The sequence below is a fragment of the Theropithecus gelada genome, chromosome 17 (assembly GCF_003255815.1).
Source record: "Theropithecus gelada isolate Dixy chromosome 17, Tgel_1.0, whole genome shotgun sequence".
In the NCBI taxonomy this organism is placed as follows: domain Eukaryota; kingdom Metazoa; phylum Chordata; class Mammalia; order Primates; family Cercopithecidae; genus Theropithecus; species Theropithecus gelada.
The window spans coordinates 47,716,247-47,734,794 of NC_037685.1; the positions used below are offsets into that span (position 1 = coordinate 47,716,247).

The following is an 18,548-nucleotide window of genomic DNA, read 5'->3' on the forward strand; positions in this document are numbered from 1 at the left end:
CTAGAGTTCATAAAAAAAAATACTCTGACCTTTCAACATGCCCACTACTCAATTTGTGTTTCTATTATTTTGTGTGTGTGTGTGTGTATTTTTGTTTGTTTGTTTTTGAGACAGAGTCTTTCTCCGTTGTCCAGGCTGGAGTGCAGTGGCTCAATTTCGGCTCACTGCAACCTCCACCTCCTGGGTTCAAGCATTTCTCGTGCCTCAGCTTCCTGAGTAGCTGAGATTACAGGCGTGTGCCACCATGCCCGGCTAATTTTTTTGTATTTTTAGTAGAGGTGAGGTTTTGCCGCATTGGTCAGGCTGGTCTTGAACTCCTGACCTCAAGTGATCCACCTGCCACAGCCTCCCTGTGCTGGGATTACAGGTGTAAGCCACCACACCAGCCTGTGTTTCTATTATTAATGCATTAGATTTTGAAAATCTAGGGAGAAAATAAACCGACTTTATGAACTCATGGGAAAGATTATACTTTGCGAAATATCCACTAATATCAGAAAAGATAGTCCTAAATTTAGTTTTATTAAAAATGTTTAGTATTTTTTACACTACATTTACTAGATAAGCAGAAATATTTATGTTCAAATTATTTAGCAATGGTATATACTATTAATAATATATAATACAGATATAAATACAAAATGCAAATATAGAATACATACATGAATACAAATGATAATTATTAAAACTTTACTAGGAGTATCAAAGAGCTCAGATTGATAAGAATATTCTTATTCTTTTGCTCCTTTGTGTGTGATATTAAAAAAACACTCCTACTATATTACATCAAATGGCTACTTTTCTGAGCATATTCTGTGTACGTAAAATTAAAATTGCACATTTCTAATTTGAAAATAATGGATTTTCATTTAATTGAATCCAAATTTATCTTTTTTATTTGAAATGTTGCACAGTCTTTAAACTTTCATGACATATTAAATTGAATAGGAAAGCTTTATTTATGACGGTTATTTTAATCTCATAGCTACCTTAATCTTAAAAGTAATGTAGAGCAGAATAGAAAGATCTGGAGTCTACCTTTAAAACCTGGCCTCGTCTTACCTGAATGCAGAATCTAAATTCCATACACATTTCTTCCTTACCATGCCAACAATGGTAACATGAAAAGTTTTGCTTTAGCTTAGGGAACACTGCAAATATATGAGGTGTTCCACTGCCTATCTTTCAGAGGACTGAGAACAGTACAGAGCTGTCTAAATTATCAGTAGGGAATAAGAAGAGTCAACATGCTGAAGTCATCCTGACAGACCTAATGCCTGGGCTGACAGACAGGGTGTGTGCACCTGCACGCTGGGGAGTATAGCACAAAAATTCTCATCTGAATACATTGCTCTGTGGCTTTGGATTCCTTTTTTTCTTTTTCATTGAACCATTTCATCTTTTAATAACAGTTCCTAACTCAGGTTGTCTTCAAATTGTTGACAGGTAATTGAAAGTGGAACATCCAACTGTGAAGAAAGTTGACTGGAAAGCAATTAGAATTGATCATACTTTCTGTTCTTCCCCAGGTCAAGCTAATGCCTCCTGCCCCAAACGATGACCTGGCAACGCTCAGCGAGCTCAATGATGGCAGCCTGCTCTATGAGATTCAGAAGCGCTTTGGAAACAATCAGATCTATGTGAGTGCCCTGGAAATTGCCTTTTGAACTACTTTTGTCTTGCTGCATGTTTTTATCACCCTTCAGTGCTTCAAATGTTGCAAGTAAAGGGCTCACTGGAGCTTCTGGTCATGGTGATAGCTTAAGTTGAATTTTTCAAGGTGAGTTTAGCTTCATTCTGGCTCAGTTATAAAGCCAATTCAGCACAGTTCCAAATTTTGGAGTTAAGTATAAACTAATACCCTGCGGACAGACACAAGTACTGCTATTAAACTTTCCTGTTGTCATGATTGCTGTGGAAGAGCTTGCTAGAACCAGCAGGATCTGCATATGACTTATAAAATTGCTGTCTGTCTCCTCTACTTTTCTTGAACCTGCTAGATCAGGAACAGGAAGCAAAAGAGCATACATTGACTATGCATGTACGACTGCCTCTCTATTTGCATGAGAAGAGAAACTGTTGTGGCTCAGAATTGCCAGGAAATGTCTTTGTAAAGTTAATAATTTATGCACAGATTCCTGATAGTAGAATCCAAAAATATTACTCAAATGACAGCATGGAGAATTTATTTACTGTGGTTCTATCCTCATTTGTGTGTTACTTTCCCAACACTGATAACAGTTTAGACACCTTGTAATATCAAAATCAATCTCTTTCTCTTTCTTTTTCTCTCCCACTCTCTGATTTTGTTATATTCTACACAGAGCACAGAGCAATTCAATCAGAATGTCTATAAAGAAATCTGATTATGCATATACCTGCTGTCCCTTTTTGATAACACTTTTGTTTTCTAGCCTACTGAGAAACTGATTAAGTAATTTTCATGTAAATGTGAAGTCTGAGATTTCCTTACAAGTAATAAATTGTCAAATGCTGATTAGCCTATGAAAATGCAATGTAGCATCGTAATGCTTAGATAAATTGCCTGCCACTGTAAATACACTTAAAATTAAATACTTCTGTCAAAATTAATGAAATCATGTCATTGGCATAAAGTGGTAAGAGCTGATTACTTTGGTCTCTGTTATCACCCTGTTACTTTTGTAAAGTGTGTATTTTTATTCCATTTTTTCATCTTTTTCCCAGTATTGCGTTGATTTTTTTTTTTACTCGTAATTATGGAAGCCTAGAAGACCATTGCTTAAATTGTTTTGTCTTTCTTTACCCATTTGTGCCTTTAGAGTGACATTTCATCTAAATATGCATTTATTCTGGTTCTCTCCACCCCTGTAGTAAGCACCCTCATCAAAGCCATTACCTTCCCTTCTCTAACAACCTACTAACTTTCTAGGGAAGGCTTCATCATTCTTTTTCAATCCAATCTCACAATGAACTATAGTAATTTTTATAAAGCACAAATGTAATCTCAAAGCTCCCAGTCTTGAATCTTCTCTATGGCCCACCACTTTTCATGGGAAAAAGACCACAACCCCTATTCCAGAGACTAGAATCCTCATGATCTGCCCCAAACAGTCACTGAGGACTCTTTCTCACTTATATCTAAATTACTTATCACCTGCCTTCCTGCATCAAGGACTTTCCTTAGACTGTTCTCTGTTCGTTTATTTCCCCTAGAGTTACATTTCTACTCCATAAAATAGTTAGCTTTATAAACTCCCACTCAAATAGTATCCACTCTTTAAGTAAACCTTCCCAGAGCTTCTAGATTACATCATCATGGACTATCTATCTTTAGAGAATTTATCACAGTTTGTTATTCTGTAACTCGTTGATAGTTTGTTAACATCTGGTTCTTGGGCTGCTCAAAAGCCAAACACCAGAGACAAGGTTGATGGGAGGAAAAGTAGGTTTATTTGGAAAGCCAGCAAAACTGAGAAGATGGTAAACTAGTGTTCTAATGTACCTTCTCCAATTTTTCAGGCTGGCCGGAGAGTGTTTATGGGAGGGACATATACAGAAGAGGAGGGTGTTGGTATCAAAAGGTGGATAAGGACTATAGACATCTGGGGACCAGGGAGGGTCTAAGGAGTTGGGAACTTTGTCCTTGTCAGGCTACAACTTTCCTGGAAATCTTTAATAAAACATAGTTGCTTATGCACTTCTCCTTTAATCCCAGAGTAAAAACTATACAATTGCTATTTTTGCATTGTTATCTCAGTGCTTTAAGATGATCCTAGCCCACGTACAAGAATAGGTAAAGCCGCTTAACAAAATGGAGTTAGCTATGTGAGTTTTTCTGCTGTTTCCCTCTTAAACAGTAAATACTTCCTACATTTTTATCAAACTCCTGCCTCTAGCTCCTCCACACAGTGGACTATCTTCTTAAATAATTTGTTTTCTAGTCAGTTCCTCTCTCTTGATCACCTGAACTATTTATACTACTCTCTGCTTTCCTAATGTTCATATAACATAAATTTGCCACTGTGTGAGGCATGGGTTTCTTCTGCTCAATTCCTAAAATACAGAAGAGCTCAATCGATTAGGATCAATTTCATAATAGGAATGTTGTACATTATGGTGTCTGAAATCACCTCTAATGGGTAGACAAGCAATTTAAACATTATGGATTAAATGGTAATATGTGCTTCCCAATGTGCTGTCTGCGGATTAGTAGGTATATGAATTTTTTATGACCAGTGTGTAATGGAAATAAGTGTTTTTATAGAAATTCTTCCAGCAGTCTGTTGGTTTAATCCCTATCTGTTGCAGTTAATAAGAATCAGAGCTTGAACTTCATATGTCTTTTAATCACATTTTTTAGTAATTCTTTTTATTATGTTTTACAAAGGTATCAGTCCATGATTAATTGGAACTAAAAGCAAGTGATCCTTCCCCACAAATAGAAAATCACTAGTTTAGTAGAAATCTCAAAATTCTAATACCCGAATGTGGTCATTTGAGCTCTTCCAACCTTCACGTCTCATGGCCTTTCCACCCTGGCTCATGACAGTCCCACTCTTGTCGCTTCTTGGGCCAATGCACTTAGTGAGACTGTTGATGCTGGTTTTCCTTCCACACCCCACATCTGATTTCCCTGCACATGTCACCAGCCCTACCTTCAAGTTATACACAGAAGACCACCCCTACTGCTGCCTCCAGGCACATATCTTCCTACAGCAATTGCATTTTGCACTTGCATTTTGGTTTTTGTTTTTTGTGTTTATTATTTATTTTTTATTATACTGTAAGTTCTAGGGTACATGTGCACAATGTGCAAGTTTGTTACATATGTATACATGTGCCATTTTGGTGTGCTGCACCCATTAACTCGTCATTTACAGTAGGTATATCTCCTAATGCTATCCCTCCCCCTTGCCCTCACCCCACAACAGGCCCTGGTGTGTGATGCTTCCCTTCCTGTGTCCAAGTGTTCTCATTGTTCAATTCTCACCTGTGAGTGAGAATATGTGGTGTTTGGTTTTCTGTTCTTGCAATAGTTTGCTGAGAATGATGGTTTCCAGCTGCATCCATGTCCCTACAAAGGACACAAACTCATCCTTTTTTATGGCTGCATAGTATTCCATGGTGTATATGTGCCACATTTTCTTAATCCAGTCTATCATTGATGGACATTTGGGTTGGTTTCAAGTCTTTGCTATTGTGAATAGTGCCACAATAAACATACATGTGCGTGTGTCTTTATAGCAGCATGATTTTTTTTTTTTTTTTGAGACGGTGTCTTGCTCTGTCGCCCAGGCTGGAGTGCAGTGGCCGGATCTCAGCTCACTGCAAGCTCCGCCTCCTGGGTTCACGCCATCCTCCTGCCTCAGCCTCCCGAGCAGCTGGGACTACAGGCGCCCACCACCTCGCCCGGCTAGTTTTTTGTATTTTTTTTTTTTTTTAGTAGAGACGTGGTTTCACTGGGTTTAGCCAGGATGGTCTCGCTCTCCTGACCTCGTGATCTGCCCGCCTCGGCCTCCCAAAGTGCTGGGATTACAGGCTTGAGCCACCACACCTGGCCATGATTTTTAACCCTTTGGGTATATACCCAGTAATGGATGACTGGGTCAAATGGTATTTCTAGTTCTAGATCCTTGAGGAATCACCACACTGTCTTCCACAATGGTTGAACTAGTTTACAATCCCACCAACAGTGTAAAAGTGTTCCTATTTGTCCACATCCTCTCCAGCACCTGTTGTTTCCTGACTTTTTAATGATCACCATTCTAACTGGTGTGAGATGGTATCTCATTGTGGTTTTGATTTGCATTTCTCTGATGGCAAGTGATGATGAGCATTTTTTCATGTGTCTGTTGGCTGCATAAATGTCTTCTTTTGAGATGTGTCTGTTGATACCCTTTGCCCACTTTTTGATGAGGTTGTTTTTTTCTTGTAAATTTGTTTGAGTTTTTTGTAGATTCTGGATATTAGCCCTTTGTCAGATGGGTAGATTGCAAAACTTTTCTCCCATTCTGTAGGTTGCCTGTTCACTCTGATGGTAGTTTCTTTTGCTGTGCAGAAGCTCTTTAGTTTAATTAGATCCCATTTGTCAATTTTGGCTTTTGCTGCCATTGCTTTTGGTGTTTTAGACATGAAGTCCTTGCCCATGCCTATGTCCTGAATGGTCTTGCCTAGGTTTTCTTCTAGGGTTTTTATGGTATTAGGTCTAACATTTAAGTCTCTAATCCATCTTGAATTAATTTTCGTATAAGGTGTAAGGAAGGGATCCATTTCTACATATGGCTAGCAAGTTTTCCCAGCATCATTTATTAAATAGGGAATCCTTTCCCCATTTCTTGTTTTTGTCAGGTTTGTCAAAGATCAGATGGTTGTAGATGTGTGGTATTATTTCTGAGGGCTCTATTCTGTTCCATTGGTCTATATCTCTGTTTTGGTACCAGTACCATGCTGTTTTGGTTACTGTAGCCTTGTAGTATAGTTTGAAGTCAGGTAGCGTGATGCCTCCAGCTTTGTTCTTTTGACTTAGGATTGTCTTGGAGATGCGGGCTCTTTTTTGGTTCCATATGAACTTTAAAGCAGTTTTTTCCAATTCTGTGAAGAAAGTCATTGGTAGCTTAAGGGGCATGGCATTGAATCTATAAATTACCTTGGGCAGTATGGCCATTTTCACAATATTGATTCTTCCTATCCATGAGCATGGAATGTTCTTCCATTTGTTTGTGTCCTCTTTTATTTCATTGAGCAGTGTTTTGTAGTTCTCCTTGAAGAGGTCCTTCACATCCCTTGTAAGTTGGATTCCTAGGTATTTTATTCTCTTTGAAGCAGTTGTGAATGGGAGTTCATTCATGATTTGGCTCTCTGTTTGTCTATTACTGGTGTATAAGAATGCTTGTGATTTTTGCACATTGATTTTGTATCCTGAGACTTTGCTGAAGTTGCTTATCAGCTTAAGGAGATTTTGGGCTGAGATGACAGGGTTTTCTAAATATATAGTCATGTCATCTGCAAACAGGCACAATTTGACTTCCTCTTTTCCTCATTGAATCTCTTTCTTTCTTTCTCCTGTCTGATTGCCCTAGCCAGAACTTCCAACACTATGTTGAATAGGAGTGGTGAAAGAGGGCATCCCTGTCTTGTGCCAGTTTTCAAAGGGAATGCTTCCAGGTTTTGCCCATTCAGTATGATATTGGTTGTAGGTTTCTCATAAATAGCTCTTATTATTTTAAGATACGTTCCATCAATACCAAATTTATTGAGAATTTTTAGCATGAAGTGCTGTTGAATTTTGTCAAAGGCCTTTTCTGCATTTATTGAGATAATCATGTGGTTTTTGTCTTTGGTTCTGTTTCTATGCTGGATTATGTTTACTGATTTGCATATATTGAACCAGCCTTGCATCCCAAGGATGAAGCCCACTTGATCTTGGCGGATAAGCTTTTTCATGTGCTGCTGGATTCGATTTGCCAGTATTTTATTGAGGATTTTTGCATCGATGTTCATCAGGGATATTGGTCTTTAAAATTCTCTTTTTTTCTTGTGTCTCTGCCAGGCTTTGGTATCAGGATGATGTTGGCCTCATAAAATGAGTTAGGGAGGATTCCCTCTTTTTCTGTTGATTGGAATAGTTTCAGAAAGAATGGTACCAGCTCCTCCTTGTACCTCTGGTAGAATTCGGCTATGAATCTGTCTGGTCCTGGACTTTTTCTGGTTGGTAGGCAATAATTATTGACTCAATTTCAGAGCCTGTTATTAGTCTATTCAGGGATTCGACTTCTTCCTGGTTTAGTCTTGGGAGAGTGTATGCGTCCGGGAATTTATCCATTTCTTCTAGGTTTTCTAGTTTATTTGCGTAGAGGTGTTTATAGTATTCTCTGATGGTAGTTTGTATTTCTTTGGGGTCGGTGGTGATATTCCCTTTATCGTTTTTTATTGCATCTATTTGATTCTTCTCTCTTTTCTTCTTTATTAGTCTTGCTAGCAGTCTATCAATTTTGTTGATCTTTTCAAAAAACCAAATCCTGGGTTCATTAATTTTTTTGAAGGATTTTTTTGTGTCTCTCCTTCAGTTCTGCTCTGACCTTAGTTAATTCTTGCCTTCTGCTAGCTTTTGAATGTGTTTGCTCTTGCTTCTCTAGTTCTTTTAATTGTGATGTTAGGGTGTCAATTTTAGATCTTTCCTGCTTTCTCTTGTGGCATTTCATGCTATAAATTTGCCTCTACACACTGCTTTAAATGTGTCCCAGAGATTCTGGTATGTTGTATCTTTGTTCTCATTGGTTTCAAAGAACATCTTTATTTCTGCCTTCATTTCGTTATGTAAGCAGTAGATATTCAGGAGCAGATTTTTCAGTTTCCATGTAGTTGAGGGGTTTTGAGTGAATTTCTTAATCCTGAGTTCTAATTTGATTGCACTGTGGTCTGAGAGACAGTTTGTTATAATTTCTGTTCTTGTACATTTGCTGAGGAGTGCTTTACTTCCAACTATGTGGTCAATTTTGGAATAAGTGCGATATGGTGCTGAGAAGAATGTATATTCTGTTGATTTGGGGTGGAGAGTTCTGTAGATGCCTATTTGTCCTGCAAATAAGTGTCTGAGTTTCTCTTGACTTCCCCTCTGTCTATTCTCAACACAAAAGCCAGAGTAACAGTGTTAGAATGTACATTGCATTATGACACTTCTCTGCTAAAAGGATGCCCAATTCACTCAGTAAAGCCACAGTCTGAGGAAAGGCTCATAAAGCCACAATGGTTTCCCGCTGCCTTTTGAATTTCTGATGTCAGATGTTGGCACCCTCCCCTGGGTGCCTCTGCCCTGGCCACATAGCTGGCCCTGGTGTCTCATGAGTGTGGCCGGCACTTCTGTGCAGGCCTTTGCCTGAATAATTTGACCACCATATGCCCATTCCTCCCTCCCTTCAGGTCTTCATATCAGTGTCATTGCTTCTGAAGGCCAGCCCCCTAGTCTATTTTAAATTGCAAAATGCACTTCCTATCCTTCTGCCTTCATGTGTTTTCCTCCACAAACTTACCACTCTCTAACATACTGTATATTTTTCTTATTTAGATTCTTATAAATACCATGTGCTGATTCTCCCTATATACACAGACTGTCTGTCTCTGTCTCTGTCTCTGTTTCTCTCTCTCTGTCTCTGTTTCTCTCTCTCTCTCTCTCTCTCTCATGTCCATACCCACTAGAATGCAAGTTCTATAAGGGAAAGAATTCTCATTTTGTTCACTGCTATGTATGACCCATAATAGATTCCCAATAAATATTGAATAAATGAGTAGACTTCCTCAACCAAGTCCCTATTTTTAGATGAGAGAAAGAAGTTAATATTTACTTATCCATAGCAAATAACTGAGGGTTGAGCAATGACTTTTTTCAGAGCCAAGATAAAATATTTTAGCTGTCTTAATCATTTGACCAGGGTTTTCATCTCTTTTTGCTACAGTCTGATTTGTTTTATAGTATGATCTTTCAAAACAGATTGCAAATTGCCTTTTTACTAAGTGTATAACCTTCTATTTGGACATTAGATTAGGGAGTTTCCACAGTTGGCAGCATTAAGAAGTTCTCAAACCTTCAAACAGAAAATGAAATGCATGTGATGAGACACATGCTCTCCAGGAAATGCACAGAATACAAGCATTGCCTTCTCTGAATACTTACCGCCAGCAGCGCCGGAGAGAACAGAATATGCAATCAAATTCCTGTATGGACAGCAAAGAAGTTTGCTGGAAGTATTTGTTTTACAAGCACATTAGTGGGACTTAAGACTAATTAAAAAACCCCACAAAATAAACACAAGACCTCCTGTAACATCTGGTTAGCCAAAAGAATTCTGAAACAAAGATATTGTAATTGGCTAAAACCAAACCAGAGCAATAAAGCATTGCTTGACAGCTCCTAGCACACAATCTGGCTCATTTCAGCCACTTAACATGCCACTCAGGGTGACCCAGGTTGATGCAGCAGAGCCTCTTTTTTTAACTTCTATTTTAGGTTTGGGTTGTAAAGGTTTGTTATATAGGTAAACACATGTCCTGGAGGTTTGTTGTACAGATTATTTTATAACCCAGGTATTAAGTCCAGTACCCAATAGTTTTATTTTCTGCTCCTCTCCCCCATTCCAGCCTCCTTGCTTAAGTAGACCCTAGTGACTATTGTTTCCTTCTTTGCCTTCATAAGTTCTTATCATTTACCTCCCATCCTTCTTTGCATTCATAAGTTCTTATCATTTACCTCCCACTTATAAGGAGAACATGAGTTTGGTTTTCTGTTCCTGTGTTAGTTTGCTAAGGATAATAGCCTCCAACCCCATCCATATTTCCATAAAAGACATGATCTTGTTCTTTTTTGCGGCTGCATAGTACTCCATGATGCACATGTACCATTCTTTCTTTATCTAATCCGTCATTTATGGGCATTTAAATTGATTATATGTCTTTACTATTGTGAATGGTGCTGCGATGAACATTCGTGTGCATGTATGTTTATGGTAGAGTGATTTATATTTCTTTGGGTGTATACCCTGTAATGTGATTGCTGGGTGGAATGGTAATTCTGCTTTTAGCCCTTTGAGGTATCACCATACTGCTTTCCAGAATGGTTGAACTAATTTACACTCCCAACAACAGTGTAGTGCTGCACATCTGTGACCATCTGTTCTTGGACAGAGTTGACAAAAACAAGCAATGAGGAAAAGACTCCCCCTTCAATAAATGGTGCTGGGATAACTGGCTAACCATAAGCAGAAGAGTGATGCTAGACCCCTTCCTTGCCCCATATACAAAAATTAACTCAAGATGGATTGAAGACATAAATGTAAAACCCAAAACTATGAAAACCCAGGAAGACAACCTAGGCAGTACCATTCGGGACATAGGAATGGTCAAAGATTTCATGACAAAGACAGCAAAAGCAATCACAACAAAAGCAAAAATTGACAAATGGGATCTAATTAAACTTAAGAGCTTCTGGACAGCAAAAGAACTATCAACAGAGTAAACTGACAACCTGCAGAATAGGAGAAAATATATGCAAACTATATACCTGATACAGATCTACTATTCAGCATCTGTAAGAAACTTAAATTTACAAGAGAAAAACAACCTCATTAAAAAGTGGGCAAGCCTGGGTGCACTGAGTCATACCTGTAATCCCAGCACTTTGGGAGGCTGAGGCGGGCGGATCACTTGAGGTCAGGAGTTCGAGACCAGCCTGGCCAACATGGTAAAACCCCATCTTTACTAAAAATACAAAAATTAGCCAGGTATCATGGTGGGTGCCTGTAATCCCAGGTGGTTGGGAGGCTGAGGCAGAAGAATCACTTGAACCTGGGAGATGGAGGTTGCAGTGAGCTAAAATAGTGTCACTGCACTCCAGCCTGCATGACAGAGTGAGACTCCATATCAAAAAAAAAAAAAAAAAAAAAAGTGGCAAAGGACATGAACAGACACTTCTCAAAAGAAGACAAAAATGCAGCCAACAAACAGTAAAAAAGTTCCACATCACTGATCATTAGAGAAATGCAAATCAAAACCACAATGACATACCATCTGACACCAGTCAGAACAGCTGTTATTAAAAAGTCAAAAACACAATAGATGCTGGCAAGTTTGTGCAGAAAAGGGAACACATAAACTGTAGGTCCTGTTTTTAAGAGCATTTCAAGAGGCTAATGTTGACAAGCTGGTGTCAGAGATTGAGGTTTCTCTCAACTGAAGGATATTTGAAGTAACATGAATGCATACACTTTCCTTGAGTTAATAGTGCCCCTTGTCTATTTATCCAGAGCTTCACCTATGATATACTGCGTTATGCTATGCAACACCTGCCGTGTAGTTCCAAATCATTCCACTCCACCTAAAAGACCCCTTTGAGTACTTAACAAGTAAGCTGTTGGGGGAAAGAACCTTAATATATTAGAAAGATGAGTTGAACGAATTCTCATGATTTTTACAATTTGAAAAATTATTTCTCTGCAGTACCCTTAAAATGCTCCATTTCATCAAAACAGCCTCTTTCGTTTTGATTATTTATACAAAGTTATACTCTACGACTTTACAATAATATAAATTCACATTATTATACACCATTTTTCTTTGTCAGAAAACATATTTTCAAAGACAGTCTGAAATTCCTTCAATAATTAGACCCATCTAAAAATTATACCTCAATGGAAAAATGCCATTTTAGAAGTATTTATTAATTGATTTTAAAATTTATCGTCTTTCAAAGATTTCTAAAGTCACTTACAATCTGCTTTCTAGCTCCATTTTTCTTCTCTGGAATTTAACAGGAGTTTTCAGATACTACATTAGTAAAGTCCTCTGCAGACGTGTTATTTCATTTTTATTTATTTTCTTATTTACTTGGGTATAGAATACTGAGCAATCCTTCTTTTCCATAAATGTTGTGTTAAATAACAACATATAAACAAGGTAATGCACAACTCGTTAATGTGTGGCTTAATGAACTTTTACTTCATGAACATACCTACGTAACCTGCAACTTCATAATGTAATAGAAGAGAGAAGTCCTCCCCAACCCACGTTTGTCATTACAAAATATTCCAACATTTACACCGATAGATTGGTTTTGTCTGTGTTTTTTAACTTTATATAAATGCAATCTGTTTTGTAGTATTCATCTCATTATTATGTCTCTAATATTCAGCTATACTGTTGCTTGTAAAAGCATTTACTAATTTTTGTTTATGTACAATAAACTACTATATGAGTATATTCTAATTTATCCACTCTATACTTGAGGAAACTTTGACTTGTTTCCACTTTTCTAGTAAATGTGAATAATATAAACAGTTTTGCACCTTTTTTTTTTTTTTTTGGCACACATAAGTATTTCTGTGGGATCTTTACCTAGGAGTGGAATGCCAGCATCATAAAATATGTTCAGCTTTGGTAGATATGACCCAATTGCTTTTGGCATAAATGGTATTTTTGTTTCACTAACAGTTTTTCAAATTCCAGCTATTCTGGCAGTTGTGGAGTGGTAGCTTATTGTGGTTCTAATTTCTATTTCTCTGATTTAACAAATGAAAATATTAATATGTGTTTGTTGTTCGTTTGATTATCTTCTTTTGTGAATTTCCTGTTCAGTTATAGTGCCATTAAAATGGGGTTTTCTTTCTTCTTGATATGTAGGAGTTTTTATATATTCATGATATTCTTTTTGTTGTGAAACATACATATTGAGAACATTTTCTTCCAGTTTATGGCTTGTGTTGTACTCTTCAAATAGTGTATTTAAATGAAGCAAAGTGTACAATTTTACAGATTCTTTAGGGTTCATACTTGTTGTGACCTGTTTAAGAAAGCTTGGCATTGGTTATGAAAATGTTCTCCTACATTTTCTTCTTAACATTTGATTATTTTAGCATTTACATTTAAGGTATTTTGGTGCTGATCATAATCCTGAAAGACACAATCCCCAATGCCATCAGTCAGAATGTTGAAATCTCAAAAGATTGAAATCCCCAAAAATCAAAATCCTCAAAGTCTGAAATCGCAAACATCTATAATCCTGCAAATCATAATCCTGAAATAATAAAATTCTGAATGTTAAAATCCTGAAAGCTGAATTCTAGGGAAAGGATTATTGTGTTTTTGATTGTATGCACAAGAGTTGCATCATGATTTCGACTTGCAGGATTTGGGACTTTAGATATTTTGCTCTTTTGGGATTTCAGCATCCGGGATTATGTTGTTTAGGATGGTGTCTTTGGGGATTATGGCCCAAACCCAAGGCATAGTATATTACCCATGTGGAAAAGATTTCACAGTGGTCAAAGAGGAGGATCCAGATTAAAACTTTTCCCACATGTGTCTCCCTGCTGCATGGCCACAGCACCTTTGTCCTAAACAATTGACCCCAGGGAGTGGGTCTGTTTTCTAGGATCTGTTTTCTTTTGTATTGGTCCATGTGTTCATAAACAAATTCCCAAATATCTTGATCATTACAGCAATATAGTCAATCCTGACAAATAGAAAGTCCCCTTGTTCTTAAACATGTATTAGCCAATCATGACCTTTGATTCATGTCTACTTTAAAGTTAATTTAGCAATTTCCATTGGATTTTTATTGGTATTGTATCAGATATGTAAAGTAAGTGGAAATAATTGAGGTTTTTACAATATTTCATTTTTCATTTCACAAAATGGTGTAGCCCTTTTATTGGCCATCTTTAATTTCTCTGGAGCAATTTTTATTTTTTGGTGTAGGAGTCTTTCCCATATCTATTAAATTTGCTTATCTGCATTCTTCACGTTTTGAGGACATAATAAATGTTTGCTTGTTTGTTTTATGGAAAATAAGAAGAAAAATTATTTTCTAATTGTTCATGGATAATATATAGAGAATACAATTTTGATTTTTTCATATTCATTTTTTATCCATCAAACTTGCTAAAGTTATATGTCAGTATTAATTTACATAAAGAGTCCATTGGTTTTCTACATCAATGATATATAGTCTGCAAATGATGACTTTTATTTCTTTTTTTAAAAAAAATCATACCTTTTTTTCTTGCATTGTTTCATGAGATAGAACTTCACTAAAAAGACTTAAATGTCAATAATAAATGCCCTATCCATTGCCAATCCCAGAAAAAAAGCTTTGAGTGTTTCATCATAAGAAAGTTCTTTGTAGCAGCTATGCCATAGGTATCATTACTTTTCATTAGATTAAGGAAATCTCATTATATTCATGGTTTTCAAAGTTATTGTTTAATCAATAATGAGCACTGAATATTATTAAATGCTTTCTCTCCGTTTATGGAGATGATCATATGTCTTTTTAAGTTCTTTTTTTAATATTATTAGTTACAGGTGTTGATCTTCAATTATGAAATCAGCCTTGCATTTCTAGAATAAAGCTATTTGAGATGTATTATCATGATTACTAAATTGCTGGATTCAATTTGTTAATATTTTGCTTAGGATTTTTACATGTATTTTATTAAGAGAGTTCAGCCTGTCATTTTTCTTTGTTGAATATTCCTATTAGATTCTAATGTCCATTTTATGTGGGGTTCTTAAAATGGGAAGTGTTCCTTTTTCTGTTATCTTCTGAAATAATTTGTAGAATATTTGTTTATTTTGTACATCAATGTTGGGAAGACTTCACCAGTGAAGCCTGACTTTTCCTTCTGGAAAAATATTTTAGATGTAGATTCTGCTACGTCTAAAATATTTACAGGGAAAATACTGTAAAAAAGATTTACAGGGAAATAACTAATTAGAATTTCTGTTTCTTATTGTGTTAGCTTTGGTATGATGTATTTTCCTAGGATTGTTGTCTACTTGACCTAAATTTCTAAATTTAGTGACTACAATATGGTTCATGATACTGTCTTCATCTGTCTTTGTGTCCGTAGGATCTGTCTTGATGTCATATTACCGACTGCTATTGGTAGTTGGTGCATTTCCTCTTGTTTTCTGAATCAGTTTTGCTGGGATAAATTGTACATTTTTCAAAGGATCACCTTTTGGCTTTTTTCTCCCTGTTCCATTGATTTCTGCTTTGATATTATCTTATTTTACTCATTTATTTCCTTATAATTGATGCAGTTCTTTAAACTACTTGAAGTCGATACTTAGATAATTAATTATCACCCCTGTTTTCCTTTTCTGACATGTATTCTAGGCTATAATTTTTATCTTAAGTAGACCTTTAGTTGCATCCCACAAGTTACAATATGTTATAATAGAAATAGTCTTATTTGCATTTTAATTCCTTTTAGCTCATTAGTTATTTGCAAATATATTGTAAAATTTCAAAATGTTGGGTGATTTTCTTGGTATCTACTAGTGATTTCAATATCTTTTTAATTAAAATAACCTTTTTTAAAATTGTATATTTTTAAGGGATACAACGTGAGTTTTGTTTGGATTTTGGTTTTTGTTTTGTGTTTTTGAGACAGGATCTCACTCTTTCACCCAGGCTGGAATACATTGGTGAGATATCAGCTTACTGCAGCCTCAACCTTCCAGGATCAAGTGATCCTCCTGCCTCAGCTTCCTGAGTAGCTGGGATGACAGGAATACACCACCATGCCCAGCTAATTAAAAAAAAAAAAAAATTGTAGAGATGGCATCTCAGCATGTTACCCAGGCTGGTCTTGAACTCCAGGGCTCAAACAATCATCCTATCCTCCTGCCTCATCCTCCCGAAGTGCTGGGATCATAGGCCTGAGCCACTGCCCCTGCCCGTGATGCTTCAATGTACATACACTTAGTGAAATGAGTTCTACAGTCAAGCACATTAACATACCCATCACCTCACATAGTTACCTTTTTCTTTTATAGTAAGAGCACCAAAACTCTGCTCTCCTAGCTAATTTTTAACACACAATACAATATTCTTCTTTTTTTAAAGGGTAAACATTTATTTGGTGTTAATTTTCCGGTGGATGACATTAAGGCCCTTCACACAGAGTTTGGGAGACAATATTCTATCCTAATTCTACTGTAATAGAACATACCCTGTGTGACTCAAATCTTTAAAGTTTAAGGAAACAAGCCAGTGTTCAACTTGTCAGTAACAGTGTTTTATATAAATAAATTGGTCAATGCGGTAATTATTACTTTAAAATTTTGTCTGCTTGTTCCATGAATTACTAAGAAAAATGGTTAAAATGTTTCACTGTCATTGTTAACTCATGTTTTCCTCCTTATATGTTATTTCTTTATATATGTGATGCTAGATTTTAGTCTCCTAGAAATTTAGAAATGTTGTTTCTTCCTGATTGATTTATCATTTTACTGTGAAATGTTTCTTTTTATTTCTGGTACCGCTTCCAAAAGCAGGTTTTCTATAAATTAATTATTTCTATAGTCATCTTCTTTGCTGTTATTATTGTTTGCATGCATACCTTGCTTCATTCTTTTCCTTTTTTTAAATCTATATGTTTAGGATGTTTCTCTTTAAAGTAGTCATCTTTCATATTTTAATACAATTTATAATCTTTGCATTTTAATTGGACTATTTGGTACTTTTACAATTGATGTGGTTGCTGTTGTTTGGGTTTAAATCTATCATTTTATTATTTTTATTTGTTCCGTCTGTACTTTGTGCCTTTGTATCTCATTGTCACTTTTTAATTGAAGCAAAGTATTTTATTTGATTATTGTGCTTTACTAACTTCTCTCTTATGCAGTTTATTATTCTGTAGCAGAATAACAGAATTTGTTACCCCATTGACTTTTTCATAGGTATTTTGTCATATGTTTTAAGTCTATATTTTTTCATTGTTTTGTTCTCACAGAATCTTTTAAGAAAAGAAATTCTTAGAATTTAACTATTTCGTTTCTCATATGCTCAGTGAAATAAAGCCTGTTTTATTTAATTTGAATTATTTAATTCATTTAATATTTTTAATTCCAAACTTAAAAAAATTGTGAAATATTAAAAAGTTACAAAATATTAAAGTAGATTTTTCTTATTTTTTATATTTCATACAATGGCTTTTAAATGGTATGATTTGTGTTTTTTAAAGTGCTATTTATATGAATAATGAACTGTTTGCATCCCTTTTTTCACAGACATTCATTGGGGACATTCTTTTGCTTGTTAACCCATACAAGGAACTTCCAATTTATTCTTCCATGGTGAGTACAAAATTTTAAATATCATTGAATAATGTAGAGTAATGTGCTCTAGTCATGCATATTTGTGTCAAATGACTAAAAAAAAACAATAAGGCAAACTTCTAAAAACCTTTATGAAATTCTGAATTGAATGATTGCGTCGTAATGACTTTAATTCATTTTGAGGCAATTTTGAAAATCAGAGTTATTTTATCAAAATGTTTCTTTGCACTTAAAATGTGTAATTTGTTTATGACTATAGCCATTAGACTTCTAAGATTAAATAATATATAAATATATTTTCCATACATTCTTGACTAACTCAAGATCATTTGGCTTAGAGCCTTTATTTGGACACGTGACTTGTGTCTGAAGAGTTCTATGATGTTGAAGCAATGGGTATAAAAAAGGGTGATTTCGCATGTTTACATTTTCCCAAATTACTTGCCAGGTTTAATTATGAGGCCCTAAAAATTCAAAGAGAAATTGCTTGTAGAAAATTATTCCAATCAATTGAAAATGCAGTAAGATTTTTGAGTAGAAATGGGTCAAAAATACTATATAATAGGAGCTGTTTTTTATGTAACAACAAGGCTGGTTCCACCAATAGGGAACAGGAGCCTGCCCAAAACCAGGAGGCAGGGAGTGGGTATATGTTCCTGAAGCTGGGGCTCGCTCATAGATGTTGTGAGCAGGGAGGAGGACAGAGAGGAGAGAGAAAATTAGAAATTCCTCCAACTTCCTAGGAAATCAAATATGTATTTTCACAGAAAAAGTTCATGAGAACAAGAGTGCATCCACCACCCCACCCTCCACCCATCTTATCAAAAGTCAATTCTGGCTGAACTTAGTGGTTCAATGCCTGTAATTCTAGCACTTTGGAGGACCAAAGCTGGTTGATCACTTGAGGCCAGGAGTTTGAGACCATCCTGGGCAACATAATGAGACACCCATCT

General features: G+C 36.0%; 1 protein-coding gene across 3 annotated transcripts in view; it reads left to right on the top strand.

Annotated features, from left to right (window-relative positions):
- MYO16 (myosin XVI) overlaps window positions 1–18,548 on the top strand; it is a 702,327-nt gene that overhangs the window by 346,783 nt on the left and 336,996 nt on the right. For all 3 annotated transcript variants that reach the window (XM_025364355.1, XM_025364354.1, XM_025364353.1), the window contains exons 11-12: window positions 1,530–1,640; window positions 17,548–17,613. In XM_025364355.1, coding sequence (XP_025220140.1) covers window positions 1,530–1,640; window positions 17,548–17,613 — 177 coding nt within the window. The remainder of the gene's footprint in view (window positions 1–1,529; window positions 1,641–17,547; window positions 17,614–18,548) is intronic.